The sequence below is a fragment of the Chiloscyllium plagiosum genome, chromosome 14, assembly GCF_004010195.1.
Source record: "Chiloscyllium plagiosum isolate BGI_BamShark_2017 chromosome 14, ASM401019v2, whole genome shotgun sequence".
Taxonomy (NCBI): Eukaryota; Metazoa; Chordata; class Chondrichthyes; order Orectolobiformes; family Hemiscylliidae; genus Chiloscyllium; species Chiloscyllium plagiosum.
In genome coordinates this window covers 53,692,132-53,709,935 of record NC_057723.1, presented here as the reverse complement: position 1 = coordinate 53,709,935, position 17,804 = coordinate 53,692,132, and the positions used below count along the sequence as shown (strand labels likewise).

General features: G+C 40.2%; 1 protein-coding gene across 8 annotated transcripts in view; it reads right to left on the bottom strand.

Moving 5' to 3' along the window:
- ablim3 (actin binding LIM protein family, member 3) overlaps positions 1–17,804 on the bottom strand; it is a 343,093-nt gene that overhangs the window by 22,887 nt on the left and 302,402 nt on the right. For all 8 annotated transcript variants that reach the window (XM_043703813.1, XM_043703816.1, XM_043703818.1 and 5 more), the window contains 2 exons: positions 9,161–9,237; positions 3,121–3,268 (listed from right to left, as the gene is read on the bottom strand). In XM_043703813.1, the coding sequence (XP_043559748.1) occupies positions 3,121–3,268; positions 9,161–9,237 (225 nt within the window). The remainder of the gene's footprint in view (positions 1–3,120; positions 3,269–9,160; positions 9,238–17,804) is intronic.

Here is a 17,804-nt window from a genome sequence, read left to right as displayed (position 1 = left end):
CGGCCTCATTAAAAGCTGACAACCTGATTGACATCTTGTGATCCATGGAAGGCATTCCCCCCAACCCTGTAAGCGGCCTGGGCTGCCCTGTTAGACATATGTCCCTTGACCTCAGTATAGATTGTCAAACCATCCTTGTTGCCACACACCTGGCTCCAGCTACCTGAGTTCCAACACAGTATCTATGATTCAGACCTGGCTGCAGTACCAACAGCAGCCACCAGTCCTGGTAGCACTGCTGAAACTGAAGACATGACAAAGTTAAGAACAGCCTTTCAGAAGCCCCAATAACCAGCTGTTAATTGTCTGATGGGCATAGAATTACTTCACGGTTCCTGGAAATTGCTTTGGCGGGGTGCCTCAGCTTTCCAGCCTACTGTTATGGCCACTGTCGGCACTGTTAAGTCTAAACTTATGATGGTGACTTTGACCAAGCTGCGCTGTTCATCAAATATTACTATCACTCATTACATTTATTTTTCTCAGAGGTTACATGCATCAATAGTCGACGTAGGCAAAGATTTGTTCTTAGCCTTTTTTAATACAGGATTTGAACCAATTCATAAGAAATGCGTAGCATGGTTCTAGACTGGCAAACAGCTAGAAGTTCACCTTGTATACTGCTCTTTGACAGTGTAATTTAAAGAAGACCCTGGGTGGGAACTAAAAGTGAAACCTGAAATCCTAAATATAACCGAATTTGGCATCTTCACCCCTAAAATCACTGCCACATAGATTTACTTATCTTTAAAAGAAAACCATTTGAACATAATTAAAAGACTTATCAATGAATTAAGTCAGTTAACTGTCAAATACAGTAACCATTGTAAATTATTCATATCGATACATGCAAACACTAATGGACTACTCTTATGTAGTTCAGTATATTCATTCTGATGAAAAATCAACACCCCAACATGTTAACTTTATTATTCTCCAATTATGCTACCCCTGAATTGCTCAGTTTTCCCAGCATTTTCTTTTCACATTTCAAATTTTTAGCATCTGAAGTGTCTTTTGTTTCTATTCATGATGTTTCACCATAACAAGCAACAATTTCGATGATTGACCATGAATAATCTTCAAACCTCATTTCCCCAGTCCAAATAAAACTGCCGTGTAACTGGAGGCTGTAAAATTTTCCTTCATGATTTAAAAATGATATTTACTTGTTTTTGAAAGTTCTTGTGTTTGAAGAATCAGACTTCAAAAACTATACTTCACGTGAAGGTCATTCATGTCGTTTACTGCCTCAGCTCCAATGCTATGAGCAAGACACAGGGGAGTCTGGATTACTCATGGTAGCCAGTCTTCAAATATCTGAGGAGTCAGGGTTTATATTCCTCGTAATTGATTATTGTGGCAGTGCCAAATGTATATTAGCTGAGCACACAGATCAAAGGGGGGCTAGTCAGCAAGAGGACTTTGAACATCTGTTATTTCTTCAGGAGTACTTTTTGAAGTTAAAAGAGTACTTTTAATAAAGCACAGTCATTCTTAGCAGAGACTCACAAGCATACCTTTTGCACTTTCCCTCTGATTTTATTCTATGTTGAAAAAACAAGGTATGTTTTAAGTAAAACACAATCAAATCAATTTCCCTTTTCCCAATATGTGTTCTCAGGGGAGATAACCAGGAAGTAGTTTCCTTAATTCTAATCAGAGAAGTCGACAAGGAAAATATGTGCAGGGTAACAGTAGGAACAACATTCACTATAACCAATTTTCAATTAAATCACCTGCTCTGACTTATGCATGAACTCTATATTCAGAACGTTTGCTGATCCATATAAAGATAATTGAGAATCTGCAATCAGAATCTGGCCTCTAATAAACCACACAAAGCAAAATTATAAACAGATATGACATATAATTGTTCATATTGAATATAATTGATAAAATTTAACAATGCAAATCAAATGTCACAAAAGTGGATTCTGAAACAAGTTAATGTTCCAATTTCAAAGTTGTATTAAAGAACAGTCAGTATAGATTTCCAACTAATTTCATTTTTAATGTCTTTTTTTCTCCCCATTGTCCCCACTCCTCCATGCATTAATCCTGTGCAGGAGATTAGATCCCAGTACAATCACCCTCTGGTAAATTAGCCAAATGACTATTGGTGGCTGGATTTGTAGGGGGAGGTGATGGTCTAGTGGTATTATCACTGGATAATGGTGGAATTTTAATTCAATAAAAATCTGAAATTAGGAGTCTAATGATAACCATGAAGCTATTGTTAATTATTAGGGGAAAAACCCATCTGGTTCACTAAAGTCCTTTATAGAAGGAAATTGCTGCCATTACCTGGTCAAGCCTACATGTGACTCCACACCCACAGCAATGGTTGCTTTTAGCTGCCCTCTGGGTAGGGCAATAAATGCTGGCCTAGCCAGCAATGTCCTCATCCCATGACTGAAGTTAAAAAAAAAATCTGGTTCTGCAGACGCAGTTTGGGAAATGGAATCATTTACAATTTTGGAATATACTACACTGGGCCATCAACTCGAAGTCCAGCAGAAAACAATCTTGCTGGTAGCAAGGTCAATACAGCAAAGGGGTTTGTTAATTACATCTATTAATAAGCCAAAAGGCGTTTTGGTGTGGCTGGGAGCTTCCTCATAGCTACAGAGCCCCACTGAGGTTGGAAGCAGGAGCAGGGTTCCTTTCTCCCAGTCTTGTCTAGACAGATTGTGATGCACTGGCAACAAAACTTTGCTGGATTTTCTTCCTTATCACAATGATGACCAAACAGCTATGGTTGAGCATATGTTTGAAACTTCTTACAATGCTACAAAGAATGCTTTCATCTTTAAGCACAGTTGTGGTCACTTCTGAAGCATCCACCTTTCCTCATGGATCTTCCAACAATTACAGTAGGGCCTCTGTACCTTCCACTTCCATCATTAACAAAACCAAGCTTCTCAAGGCAACTTTTGAACTGAATGCCTCCAGGAAGATTGTGACTAATATCTTGCAACATCTATATCCAGGATTGTGACTCGGAATTGATGTTGACAATAGGATTGTGACCTAAAGGGGAAATTCGAGTCTCTCACTCTAGCACAAATTGAGGCTTGCTTATAGATCCTTCAGAGAGATTGTTTTGCTGTTACTTACATCCATTCACTGGGGACTCATAGCCCACATTCTGCAGATATTCCCGACTTGTTGTGGAGCTGCGTGACGGCCAGGGGTCATTATCATAACTCCCTGATCTGGCTTTCATCTCCTCCTTCAGAATTAATCGGTTAATGCCACTTTGTATCTGGAACAAAAGTGAGAGGTTCAATATCGAACTGTTACTAAAGTCCAAAATCTGATTTTATAATCAACTCATAAGCATACATACATAAGTCTATTGATAAGAAGAATTGATCAATGAATATGACTAGAGCATGCCAATAGTGTGCATTGCATTTATATCAACAAAATTAGTAGCCAAGACTGTTTTTTAGTCTAATTTTATTTATAGTTAAAAGTCACAACACAATATATCAAAACTTAAACAAAAAAAAATATGAATACAATCAAACAGAGAAAGAAAAGCTGTGTATAACATAATTACAGACTTAACATTTTTCCTTCCCAGATGCAACAGTATCATTCATTTTACAAAAGTCCTTGAGGGAAAGTTGTAGTAAACTGAAACCTAATTCTAGCAGGCAATAGATTTTTAAATCTAACCATGAACAAATGATGACTGATTCACAGCAGCCATTAATTCTAATAGCGTTGATTTGCTGAAAGTCTGACTAGGTTTCAACGGCTGCATTGTAAGACATCACTTTCAGCTTCCAGGCCTAAATGGGTGATACTGTCTAAACCATATCTGGCCCTTTGGTCGTTCCTGTCCGGCCCACGTGAGATCAATCTTAAATTAGAGCATAAATGAAAAAGTATTTACGCCATACATACAATACAACTGTGTTACTTTTGTTTTAAAAAGGATGCTTTTTTTATTTACGTATGGATGCACATGTGTGTGTATGTGCGTGCGTGAACAGCTAAAAGTGATGCTTGCTGGCTCGCCCTCAAAATGTCAGCTCACGCCAAGACAAGTTATGTCATACTCCACAAAATCGCTAGAAACAAGTAAACCATTTTCTAATGGAGAGTTTATTAAGGAGTGCTTGTTGGACTCTGCAGAACTAAGATGCTCGGAGAAAAAGGAGGCATTTGAGAATGTCCCCTGTCCCGACACACTGTAATGAGAAGGATTGGGGACATCGCGAGAAATCTGGAGCTTCAGCTGCAGCACAGAGCGGTCAACTTTGACTTTTTTTCCTTGGCTTTGGATGAGAGCTGTGACATATGTGACACAGCCCTGCTACTCATCTTCATATGTGGGATAACTACGGACTTTAAAATCACGGAGGAGCTGGCAGCCATGCAGTCAATGAAAGGAACAACAACTGGTAATGATTTGTTCACGGAGGTAATTGCATGTTTGGACACGTTGGGTCTAAAATGGGCCAAGCTGGCGGGTGTGACAACGGATGGTTGTCCAAACCTAACGGAAAGAGAATGCAGGATAAAGTGACAGAAATTGATCCTGAACAGAAATTGGTATTTTTGCATTGTATTATACATCGGGAAGTGTTGTGTAAGTCAGTGTTAAAAATTAATCATGTGGTTGATGTTGTAACTAAAATAGTTAACTTCATTAGGGCAAGAGCTTTGAATCACAGGCAGTTTGTTGCACTTTTGGAGGAAAATGAGACTGAACATCGTGACATAGGCTGCCACACAACTTTCAGGTGGCTCAGCCTGGGCAACATGCTGAAAAGTGTATGGGACCTGAGAGAAGAGATTCAAGGTTGCTGTGTGAAGAAAGGGAATGGCATTCCACAGCTTTCAGATGCAGACTGGATTGCAGACCTTGGTTTTGCTGTTGATGTGACTGCACTTATGAATGAACTAAACGTGAAACTTCAGTGCAAGGGCGTTTTTGTGCATGAAATGTACAACTTGGTGAAGGCTTTTATGAGAAAGTTGCAGCTTCTCTCAAGCCAAATGGAGGACAACATTCTCACCCACTTGCCAACACTGAAGGAAGCTGCACCTTCAGTTGATCACCTCCACAGGTACTCATTTATGTTAGAAGCACTGCATGGTGAATTTTCAAGGTGATTTCAAGATGTTAAAATGGTTGAGAATGAAATGCACATGATTTTTTTCCCCATTTACATGCAATGTGGAGAATACACCAATGATGTTCAGCTTGAACTCATTGACCTGCAGTCTGACACACTTCTGGCAGATTACTTTAGGTCAGTCTCACTGCTCGATTTTTACTCTTACATCAAAGAGGAGAACTTTCCACACATGATTCGGAGATGCTGGTATTGAACTGGGGTGTACAAAGTTAAAAATCACACAACACCAGGTTATAGTCCAACAGGTTTAATTGGAAGCACACTAGCTTTCGGAGCGACGCTCCTGATGAAGGAGCGTCGCTCCGAAAGCTAGTGTGCTTCCAATTAAACCTGTTGTACTATAACCTGGTGTTGTGTGATTTTTAACTTTCCACACATTAGGAGGCATGCTCAGAAGATTCTAGTCCTCTTTGGATCTATCTGTATATGCGAACAGGCAGTCTCAGTGATGAAGTTCAACAAATCCAAATACAGATCCTCTATCACTGATGATCACCTCTCAGCTGTCCTTCACATATCCACCTGAGACATTCAACCAAATTTCAGTGCACTTGTCCAAGCCCAAAACAGACTGGATTTTTTCTCACTGAACAAGTAAAATGAACTGAAAAACATCAAAAGCACTTATTGCTTTTAGTATAGAGTTGTTTGTAATACTGAACAATAATGAAACAACTTTTCATTATTGGTTTGTGAGATTAACAGGTTAAAAATAAAATGAAATACTGAAATTATTGTTTTTTCTGCTTATTTCTTCTATATTTGACCTACTCCACAATTTCATATCATTATTGTAACAGAATATCCTTATTCTTTTGATTATAAGTTTCAGTGCAAAACTATATAATTTAGTACTTTTTACAATGGGAGAAAATTAATACTGAGCAGAATTATGTTCAACTTGTCGTTGGTTTGGCCCTCCAACACAACTAGGTTTCTCATGTGACCCCTTGGAAGAATTAATTGCCCACCCCTGGTCTAAACATCATTTTTATTCATAAATGCAATTCTGTGAATGCAAAGAAGAACTAACAACTGGCCAAGGGAATATAGCCAAAGAATTTGAATCCAGAAGAAATGCAAATGATGGTTGCTGGCTGACAAAGCTTTTGCTATCAGCCATTGGGCTATAAATAAGCACTGCAATATTGTTGGGTGGTAAGGAATATGTTAGAGCATTAGGATAACACACATTATATTCCAAGTTCCTGATCATAATAAGGATGGTACCAGGACCTGTGGGCACCATCTGCCTATTGGTCTTGATATATCAAAAAATGCTGAAATTTGCTAGTAAAAAAATAATTATGTGCAAATTGGAATTGATTTTAGCTACCACAGTACTGTAAGTATAATCTTCAATGTACTATTAGCATGCTGCATAGATTATAAATGTACCATATGGAGATTACTACATTGGAGGTAAATGTCTGCTCTGAACATGATAATGTCCTAACATGTTATCTTGGCTGTATTCTGGAGGAACTAAAGCAGATTTTCATTGTCAAAGTTGTATACTGCTGACTGCTGGAAGAAACACAAAGATACCTAAGGGTTCCATTAATTTAAAATTCAGCTTTCATTCTCTTTTGTTTTCAGCAGAGCATAAGACAGTGAGCATACAATCCCATTATTCATTTTGTTATGGAGGAAAATAAAAATTATTTTAATTTGGGAATTTAAAAACAAATTAGTGTTGCGGTCATAGGGCTGTACCCCAAGTGAACTATAGACTTCAGAGGAACAGAGGAGGAAAAGGTAGGTTTCAAGAAACAGGAGCTAATGTTATTTTATAACTTATATTTAGGGTTTGCCAATTTCTGCTCATTTTCAAAGTTTACTATACAGTAGATATGTTTGCTGATTTTTTAAACTTCTATTAATGTTTTATTTTCATTAATTCGAATATATGTAAAATGTGTTTGAAATCAATTCTAAAAATATACAGACTAGATTTCTGCAAGATCTTTCTTCAATGGAGAGTGCAATGGGACATGTTGGGAGCAATACCAAGCATACCCAAAAATGTGGTGTCAACTTGGTGAAGCTACCAAACAGGACTACTTGCATGCCAAACAGCATAAGCAGCAAGTGAGAGATGAAACTAGATGATCCCACAAATAACCTATTAGAGCTAAGTTTTGCAATCCTGCCACACCTAGTTCCGAATGGTGGTGAACAATTAAACAACTCACCAGAGAAGGGAGGTGCACAAATATCCTCACCCTCAACGATGGAAGAGAGGAACACAAGTGCAAAAGATAAGGCTGAAGCATTCACAGCAATCTTCAGATAGAAGTGCAGAGTCGATGATCCATCATGGTCTCGTCAAGTGGTCCCCAACATTACAGATGCCAGTTTGATTCACTCTATGTTACATCAAAAATGGATTCTGCAAAGGCTACAAGCCCTGACAACATTCCAGAAATATTACTGAATACTTGTGCTCCAGAACTTGCTGCTCCCCAAGCCAAGCTCTTTCAGTACAGTTACAACAATGGCATCTACTCAACAATGTGGAATATTGTCCAGCTATGTCCTGTACACAAAAAGCAGGACAAATCCAACAAATCCAATTACCACCCGATCGGTCTATGCTAAATCATTAGTAAAGTGATGGATGGTGTCATTAACAGTGCTACCAAGCAACACCTGCTCAGCAACGCGCAGTTTGAGTTCCATCAAGGCCACTCAATTCCTGACCTCAATGCAGCCTTGTTTCAAACATGGACAAAAGAGCTGAATTATAGAGGTGAGGTGAGAGTGACAACCTTTGATATCAAGGCCACACTCAGCTGAGTGTAGCACCAAGGAGCTGTCGCAAAACTGGAATGACCTTCTATTGTAACATAAGTGAGATGTTTGCTGATGATGGCACAACATTTCACACCATTCATGACTCCTTAGATTCTGAAGCACTGCATGTTCAAATGCAACAAGATCTGGACAATATCAAGGCTTGGGCTGAGAAGTGGCAAGTAGCATTCATGTTGCACAAATGTCAGGCAATGCCAATCTCCATTAAGAAACAATCCAACCACCACCCCTCAACATTCAATGTTGTTACCACCACTGAATCACCCACTTTCAACATTCTGGAGCTTTCTATTGACCAGAAACTCAACTAGACGAACCATATAAATGCAAAGGCTATTAAGAGCAGGTCAGCATCTAGGAATGCTGCAGCAAGTAACTCACCTCTTGACTCCCCAGTGCCTGTCCACTATCTACGAGGCTCAAGTGAAGTGTCCCACTTTTCTGGATTAGTGTAGCTCCAACAACATTCAAGAAGCTTGACCTTTCTTTTTAAAAAAGCAACCTGCTTAATTGGCACCAAATCCATCCCCCCAGCACTGACGCTCAGAAGCATTAGTGTATACTATCCACAAGATACACTGCAGAAATTCAAAGATCCTTAGACAGCATCTTCCAAATCCATGAACACTTCCATCGAGAAGAACAAGGACAACAGATACATGGTAACACCAATGCCTGCAAGTTTCCTTCCATGTCACTCACCATCCTTACTTGGAGAAATATCGCTGTTTCTTCACTGTCTCTGGGTCAAAACCCTGAAATTCCCTTCCTAAGGACATTGTGGGTCAATCCACAGTAAGTGGACTGCAGTGCTTCAAGAAGGCAGTTCACACTATCTTCTCAAGGGCAGTTAGGGAAAGCTATAAGTGTTGGTCAACCAGTTACATCAATGTCCCATGAGTGAATAAAATAAATATCTTTCTATTTGCTATTTTAGTTGTAAATTATGATTATGTTTGCATTGAACAATATCCGTTATTTTGGATGTTATTTGAGGCCTTTGGGATCTTCTTATAGTTGGCACATGACATTAATAATACAAGATACTTAAATGTATAAATAGATTTGTCCTTGATGTACATCAAGACTAATCAATAACTAAAATGGTAGCCTTTCTCATTGTTTTTCTGTATTTGGATAAGCATATTTCAATAAGTAATGGATCATGGAAATAAAGTTCATACCCTCTGAATACCCTGGTCCCAAATATTTTGGCTATCATCTTCAGTGCCAGAAGAAGATCTCCGACTCGATCTCGATGCTGGAAAATAAAGCAATGATATTAAAAAAAAGTATTTCGTCATCAACAAGTTAGGAGGGGTCTTCTCAAGAGTGAGAATTTGGTCACAACTTTCTTGCTTTTCTTGCTGTGTAATCTCTATTCCACAATATTATCCATCATGATTTAGTCATCAAATTCCAAATTTGTAATATTCTCGTCTTCAATTTATCTCAAACTGTTGTGCAATTCCTACAAAGGTTGGTAATAATACTAGGTGGCCAACAAACCATGTTTTCTGAACCTCTCGGTGAACAAATAAAAGTAAAAATCTTTTCCATAATTCACTTGCATTAATTCATTATTCACTTAATTTTCTGTGTAACTCATTAATGCACATTTTTACTAAACCCCTATCTGATTGCAAATACTGTATCAGATCTCATTCCATAATTCTATCCTGTAAGGAGACCAACCTGAACTTTATCAATTTTAATTTCACAGTTTCTGGAGCTGTGCCCATCACCCGATATCAATGTCCCACATATGTCTGAACTCTTTGTGATATGAATTGGCTTGCTCCAAAGTGACCTTAGTTTTACCCTCTGACAAATGTTGAGATTTATTTGCAAGGGAATTTATATCTGCACATCAATGCTACAAAAAGACTATTGTTTCTAAGTAGTATTTACATTTACCTTTGTCTCAAACATTCTCTTGAGAATTAGGCAGTTAATCTACTATAATTAAAATTCACTCCATAGCACAGGCTACAGATTAATAATGAATAATTATGAAAATATTATTCTGCTCTGCTCCAAGTGTTTGATACATGAAGATGAAAATAAAGCCGAAGAGAGCTATCTCTCAAATGTATAGATAAGTAAAATAGAGAACATAATGCAATACAAAGTGATTTGACATCACAAGACGTTAATTACAAGATATTTATTCAAAGACAGAGGAAAAACTTTCAAAAATATAACTCAAATACTCAAACCAAAATTTCAATCAAGAAGATTCCAATAGGAACTTGGAAATGAAAATTTTACGAATGTGGAATTTCATAAGTTTGGGTAGAAAATATCCAGCCCTTGAATGACATAGACCATGTTGAGAAAGTTAGGAAAATCAGTTAAGATGTAAACCAAGGACCTTCCCAGTGTTGAGGTTGAAAGGTCCCAGTTTTTAACCAAGTGTTTTGCGGTGAGACTTGATTCATACCAGTGAGCAGTAAGAAGGCTACGAGCATGGATAATTACTCATCATTGCCCTCACTATACTTAACCTCATCTCATTAATATTCAGTTTCCCATTCTCCACAACACTGATAGAAACAGGACGCTGGGGTTTACTGACTTAAAAATTAGAGGGGCTAACTAGTCACTCCAGCTCACTGCTTGTTCCTCTGGACCTCCAAACACCAACATCTCAGGGCACACTGTATGGGCAATGACTACGCAAATCCACATCCATGGACATTAGCATCTGACATATACCGGCTTCACCACATCATATGGTATGTTTCTGATCTACGTACAGTATGGTTCTGCACTTCAATGCCACACATTGGAGTATGCTGGCACCTTTCATTGCAATACTGTTACAAGGATGCTTTATGTGCAGTAATGGGAACTCAGCTCGTGGTTTGGACTAGGATGCATCTCAGAGCTCCTTGCGCTCTCAGCTTTCACTCACTGCGCAACTATTTCGATGCTCACAGCACCCTTGTCTTGTCATATATTACCTTTTGGTGCTTTACTCCCTCAGTCACAACTAAAGGCTCACATCAATTCTGTCTTGCATTACCATTTAGAGTAGACCCATGATCCAGTCATGGTTGTCAGCAATCATTAGTCAACGGGATGGACCCATTCCAGTACAGTACTTTTCTATTTCAATGTCTGTATGTAACAGTATGTAACATGTAATACTTGCTTCAATTAAATGACCTCGTCTCAAAATCAAAGGGCAGTAGTCTTTAGATAAACCAACATGGAATCCTGTTAACCGGGGATCCTAGTTCTGTCAATGAAAGGCAGCACCCAGAAACAGTCCAGGGACTTGGTCATAGTCAGTTATAAGGCCATAAGGCATAGGAGCAGAAATTAGGCCATTCAGCCCATCAAGTCTGTTCCACCATTCAATTATGGTTGATACGTTTCTCAACCCCCTTCTCCTGTTTTTTCCCCAGAACCCTTGATCCCCTTGACAATCAATGACCTATTTTATATGTTTGCAGAGGTCAGGGTGCAGAGATCTGTCTTGTAGTAGTCCAGGCCACATTAATTCTTGTCGGTTCAGTGTAAGCAGTAAGGGGATTTGTGATTTTTCAGTTGCATGGAGACCAGTCAGGAATATGGTCAGTCCTCAGTCAATACTGTCTGTACAAGTTAGTCAGGCATTTGGCCACGGTCAGTCCTGGGGGTCAGTGATATATAACTCAACTGGGAGTTACCAAGGACACTGCTGGGGAAACTTAATGCTAGGGATTGAAGGCAGCAACCTGATATGCAGAAGATTAGTGAAGAGAGAGAATTCAACATACAAATGGGGGAGATGGTAGTGCTTGGGACAATATAGGATACTGTGGGAGAGCAGTTACCACCTCAACAGGGGATTTTGCATCATGATGGTGGACAGGAACAGGCCCAGGGATAAGAAAAGTGTTGCAGTCAAAATTTTCATGCGGTGGATGTGGGGGATCAGTCATGATAGGCTTTCCGGGGATAACAAAACAGAAAGAGACATGGAGTTCTGGGGCCTCCCTGAATACCAGGCTAAGCCTATGACTTAAGCATCTGCATTGTCTTCCATGTTCTCAAGACTCGTAAATGCAAAGTAAAAATAGAAAATGGCTGGAACCACACTCAGAGTGGGCAGAGTCAATATTTATTTCCTGCCCCACCTAATGGGCTGCACTTCTAATGGATGGGACGCCCTTCAAGAGGCAGGGTGAAGTAATTTGCAATCATCTCATAAATTATGTGAAGTACATGCATAGCACAAATGTGTGGGGTGTAAATTCTGGTCACAAGCAATCTTGTAGATTGAAGTTAGTCAACTCAGTGAAGCAGTAGTATTCATAGGTGACCTTATGATTGGCACCCATGGGCTACAAATTGCAAAATTAGTCCAAGATTTCATTAACTGCACAGAACATGGAATTGATTTCCTGTCATTTTGAACTGTAAGCATAATGCAACTTACTCTTATATATCAATTATCCCTTTCTAGGGTGATTGTCGGCTGGGAGCCTAAGGTATCAGTACTCGTGCAGTACTTACAATCTACAACTGTCTCTTTGCAACATGACTGCTGTTGCATTGATTGGAATAAGGTGCAATGTTCCATACAGAGACATTTCATGGCACTCCTGGCTAGAGTGCTTCATGTACCACTGTATGTATGAGGATGATAACCAGTCACTTATGAGTAATGAGAATGCTGACTGGTCACATGACTATGGACCTGATTCTTGTGCTCTCTGTAAAGGTTTATTGCAAACAGAACTGATGGATACAGCCAAAGCAGAGGTTATCATTGCTGTGGCTGTGATGCAACAAAGATGCAGAGACGTGGAGGAGGAACAGAGGACTATCAGCAACTTCCAGCAGATACAGAACAGCTTCCACATGAGGAATTCACAGCAGAATGTCCCCTCAGGCTGTGAAGGAGGAACAGGAGGTTCAGAGGCTATCACCCTCAATGCCATTTCCTTCAAATGAGTGAGGTGCAACACAGTGCAGACCGAGGACATCCCAGGAAACAGTCAGAGAACTATGACATGTGCTAGAGCAGGACCTGTGACATGAGGAGTTGGTGGCCATCCTATCACCAAGGTGACATCTGCATTATACTTTTATGCAACTGACTCCTTGCAAGAAGTCACTGGAGCCTCGTGTGGGATCCGTCAATCATCAAAGCCACCAAGACAATTTATCAAGATTGTTACTTATGCAGTTTGTGCAAGATCATATCGTATTGAGGTCAGTGCCACAGCCCAGGCTGCAGGATTCAGCTCGAGAAATCTCACTGGGCCTTGTTGAGAGAAATCCTCTGTTAAACTCGGTGCAAATGACATTTAGCTGATTTCTGGTAAGATTCAGCACATGTTTTGAAATGTCATCTATAACTTAGGTTAAAACAGAATGTTCTGGGGAGTGATGATCACACAAAACCTCTGTCTAGAGTCAGGGCCATGTGATCTCACTGTGACAGAGAGAGAGAAAAACCCAGACCAAGCTCTATTGAGAACTAAATGGTAGTTTCACCCTCAGCACAGAGAGAGAGGAAGACAGTCGCATTTCCACAAATATAGGGCACTGTACACATATCATGGTAAGAAGGCCATTTCATAACACAACTGAGTTTATCAAGAGAAAGGGGTTCCATTTCATCAAATTGCAAGAATTCAGTGATCATTGGTAGTACATCTTAGAAGTCTGTCTCTGGTACCCTGGAGGCTACCATGATGTTGGTACCTTGAGAATCCTGGTGTTCCTGCTGCTTTTAAGGTGCCAGGTGCTTTACGAGGATGGTCACGACGCAGAGTGTGTCCCATGATCCTTTCATGCAGTGCTTTGCAAAACTGGAGCAGGCAGAAGGGGAATGCGATGAATGCCATAGAACTGAATGAGCAATAGCAGATTTCCAAGGTGGAAGATGAGGACAGTGAGCAGGAGGAAGATCTCCTCAGCAGCAGTGTCACTACAAGCCAGACAGGACTTAATTGACACTTGGTTCCAGTAGATAAATGCTGGGTGCAATGAAATTGTAAAATTGACTGTAAGATTGTTGCTTGCCATTTCAGCAGCCATCTGTTTCTGTTCAGAGTCAAATGCAGCTTCTCTTTATTATTTATTAGCTCTTGATGCTGTAGAATAAAAGTGACTAATTTCAGCATTGGAAGGTCTTTCTGTACGTAATGGTTCCAGATCGAACAATGCAAGATACTGGGTTACAGTAGACATTAAAGAAAGCGTAACAGTTACCTGCAGAGGATTGTAAACTGGGGAATGTTATAGAACAAAGAGATCCAGAAGTACAGAGTCATAGCTCCTTGAAACTGGAGTCACAGGTAGACAGGGTGGGGAAGAAGACTTTCACTTGCTTTCTTTGGTCAGATCATTGAGTATAGGAGTTGGGATGTCTTGTTGCAGCTGCACAAGGCATTGGTAAAGCCACATCGGAGTATTGCATTTCTGGTCACCCTACTGCAGAAAGGATATTATTAAACTAGAAAGAGTGCCAAAAAGACTTTGAGATGCTACAGACTGGAGAGTTTGAGTTATAAGGAGAGGCTTGATAGGCTGGGACTTTTCTCTCTGGACCGTAGCATACTGAGGGGTGACCTAATAGAGGTCTATAAAATCATGAGGGGCACAGATAAGGCATAACTAGCAAACAGCCTTTCCCCATGGTAGGGAAGTCTAAAATGGAGGACATAGGTTTAAGATGAGAGAGGAGAGATACGAAAAGGTCACGAGAGAAAAATTCTTTTCACACAGAGGGTGGTGAGTGCCTGGAAGGTCTGCCAGGGGTAGTGTTGGAGGCGAGTGCAATTTCGTCACTTAAGAGCAACTAGGAGCGGTACACGGATGAGATAGGTGTGAAGGGATATGGACCAAACTGAGGCAAATTGAACTAGTTTAATTGTGAAAACTGGGTGGCATGGACAAGTTGGGCTGAAGGGCCTGTTTCCATGCTGTAAACCTCCATGACTTGATGTGACAGAGACAGTGAAGCTGTGTGGCTTTCCTTAGGGTGCTCTGGTTTCCTCTCACAGTTCAAAGATGTGCAGGTTAGGTGAATTGGTCATGCTAAATTGCCCATAGTGTTCAGAGATATGTAGGTTATGTGAATTAGTCAGGGGAAATGTAGAGTAATGGGGTAGGGGAATGGGTCTGGGTGGGATGCCTTCAGATGGACGGTGTGGACTTGTTGGGCCAAATGGCCTGTTTCCACACTGTAGGGATTCTAAGATTCTATACAGGAACGTTCGCTTAGTTTGTGGATGCTGCCCACTACATGTAGGTGAAGGATAACTCATTACTGCCAATACTTAACCAGGTAAATGGCTGGGTTTCAAAGATGGCATCGGTGCCAAGGACCCCAGGATATCCCACCATGGTGAATTCTTCCTGGTTTGGTGAGTAGGAGAATTGGGTTTCCATTGGGTGTGTGAGACACCATGAGACCATAATATTTTGCTAAAGGAAGTTTGGGATTATAGCACGAGAAAAATCACTGGGCCTTTGTGGAGTGAAATCATCCAGCAAACTCGATGCAAGTGATATTTAGCTGGTTTCTTATAAGATTCAGCACATTGTTATGTTTTGAAGTGTTTCCTTTAATTTTGGTTAAAGCAGACGGCTCTGTGGAATGGTGATGGCATGAAACTTCTGCCCATTGACAGATCCATGTAATCCCATTGTGTGAGAGAAACCCAGACCAAAACATACTGAAAATCTAGTGGTAGTTTATCCTCAGCACAGAAAAAGAGACAGCTGCATTTCTGGAGAAAGACACACAGTGACAGACATGAGGCTGGTCCTTCCTTGTCTCAGCAAACAAAACCTAGTTAAAAATGCCATGTCAGACACAATATTTGTTTGTTGGGGATGGAGGTCACTCAGGAAGCAGATCAGAAGTGACCATCAGTGCAGAAAAAAGCTGAGGTGGGCACTTTTGAAGGCCCACGATGGTTCTCTGGTAATTACCTCTCATTGGGGAGAAAGTGAGGGCTGCAGATGCTGGAGATCAGAGCTGAAAATGTGTTGCTGGAAAAGCGCAGCAGGTCAGGCAGCATCCAAGGAACAGGAGGATCGACGTTTCAGGCATAAGTCCTTCTTACCTCTCATTGTTTACTTGCAAAATAGACCCTCTCACCTTCATGCTTCACACTTCATTCCTTCCTGATGCCATCTCCATGCCTGTGAGTGGCATGCTTCAACACGGAGATGGCATTGCAGGAATAGTTAAGGCCTTTCTTGCTTTTCAAAAGGTTCCTGAATTTAGACTACAGATCATGATGGATCTCCCCTAATGCACCATGAATCATGCATCATGGAAACTGGCCCGACTCCACAAATATTGTATGGGGTACGGGGCTAAAAGATGTTACTCTGCAATGGAGCCAGCCAGGTGGGCAGTGCATGGTTAGGCTCACTACCCTCATTCTTAGCCTTTAACACCAAAAACTGGAGGCCCTGGGAATGGAGGCTGGAACTCTGGAATGGAGTCCAGTCTGCTAACTTTGAACTCCATGTCTTTGCCTCCACTCTAACATGGTTGGGGATATCAAAATTTGTGTAGTAGAGAAAGGAGCTCCTGTTGTGTTGAATGTAGCAGATACAGCTGTGAAGTGTCAAGGGAAATACTTGGTGTTAACAATTAAGGAGAAAACTTGTGAACATTGAAAGGGAGGGAGTAGGATTGACAGGACTTTGAGATATAGGGAACAGGGAGTTACTGATGTAGAGCTTTCTGGTGCAAGTCAGTTCTGGAATATTCAGACTGAAAAGGGCTATTTTGAAGGACACCAGAAGATTTGACCTGGTTTGACAGGGAGGAGCAAATCTGCCAGAAAGGCAAAGATTAATTTGGGATTTAATCTTGTATTGATGCATATTTGCCAGAAGCAAGCAATACTGTAAAAATGATCCATAAAACATATTTTGTTAGCAGTAGTTGGTTGATGAATACTTTTGGTTTGCAATATTATTTATTGGTTATGTAATGTTTGGTAAAGTTCATTTTATTTTGTTTGGTCGCATAAAAATCATTAGTGCAATCTTGTTTTCTTGTTCTTTGTTTTGGTCACTGGGAGATTCATCTCCACTTTAATAGTTCTTAACTGTTATGTACATAACAAAAAATTATTGCCAATTACCCAATTTTAAGCTCGTCTGGCTTTGAGATAGAAACCTACATGCTTTTGTACCTGTTATGATTTATGTCTCTTGAGACTTAGAATTTGATTTATTCTTAAATGCGATATTACTTAAAACATTCAAAACAAAAGCTAACATTACAGAGGACATAGTCCAGGTAACAATTAACAGTACAGATATCTTAATTTCAGTTATGTTATCCGAAAAAAAGAGTTAATGTTGCCAAAAACTGCTTCACATATTCTTGAATCTATGATGCGTTTCCACACTTTTAATCAATGAAATTTGACAAACTCAGTTACCGCTCATAAGTTTATTTGCTAGCATTCCTAACTCCTTGGAGGGCTAGTATTTCTCGAAACACGTTATTGTACTTCTTTACCACTTTCTCATGACATTGTATTGATTCTTGTGTATGCCTATGTTGTTGAAAAAACTCACAACAGGAATGCCAAACACAAAGATGCTCTGTTTCATGCTCATGATGAAACATTGGGGATTTCTTTTCTTTTAAGAATTCCTACAGCTCAGCAAGTCCACACCGACCCTCCGAAGAGTAACCCACCCAAACCCAAACCCCATTACTCTATATTTAGCCCTGATTAGTGCACCTAACCTACACATGCCTGAACACAACGGGCAATTTAGCATGGCCAATTCACCTAACCTGCACATCTTTGGACTGTGGGAGGAAACCGGAGCACTCAGGAAACC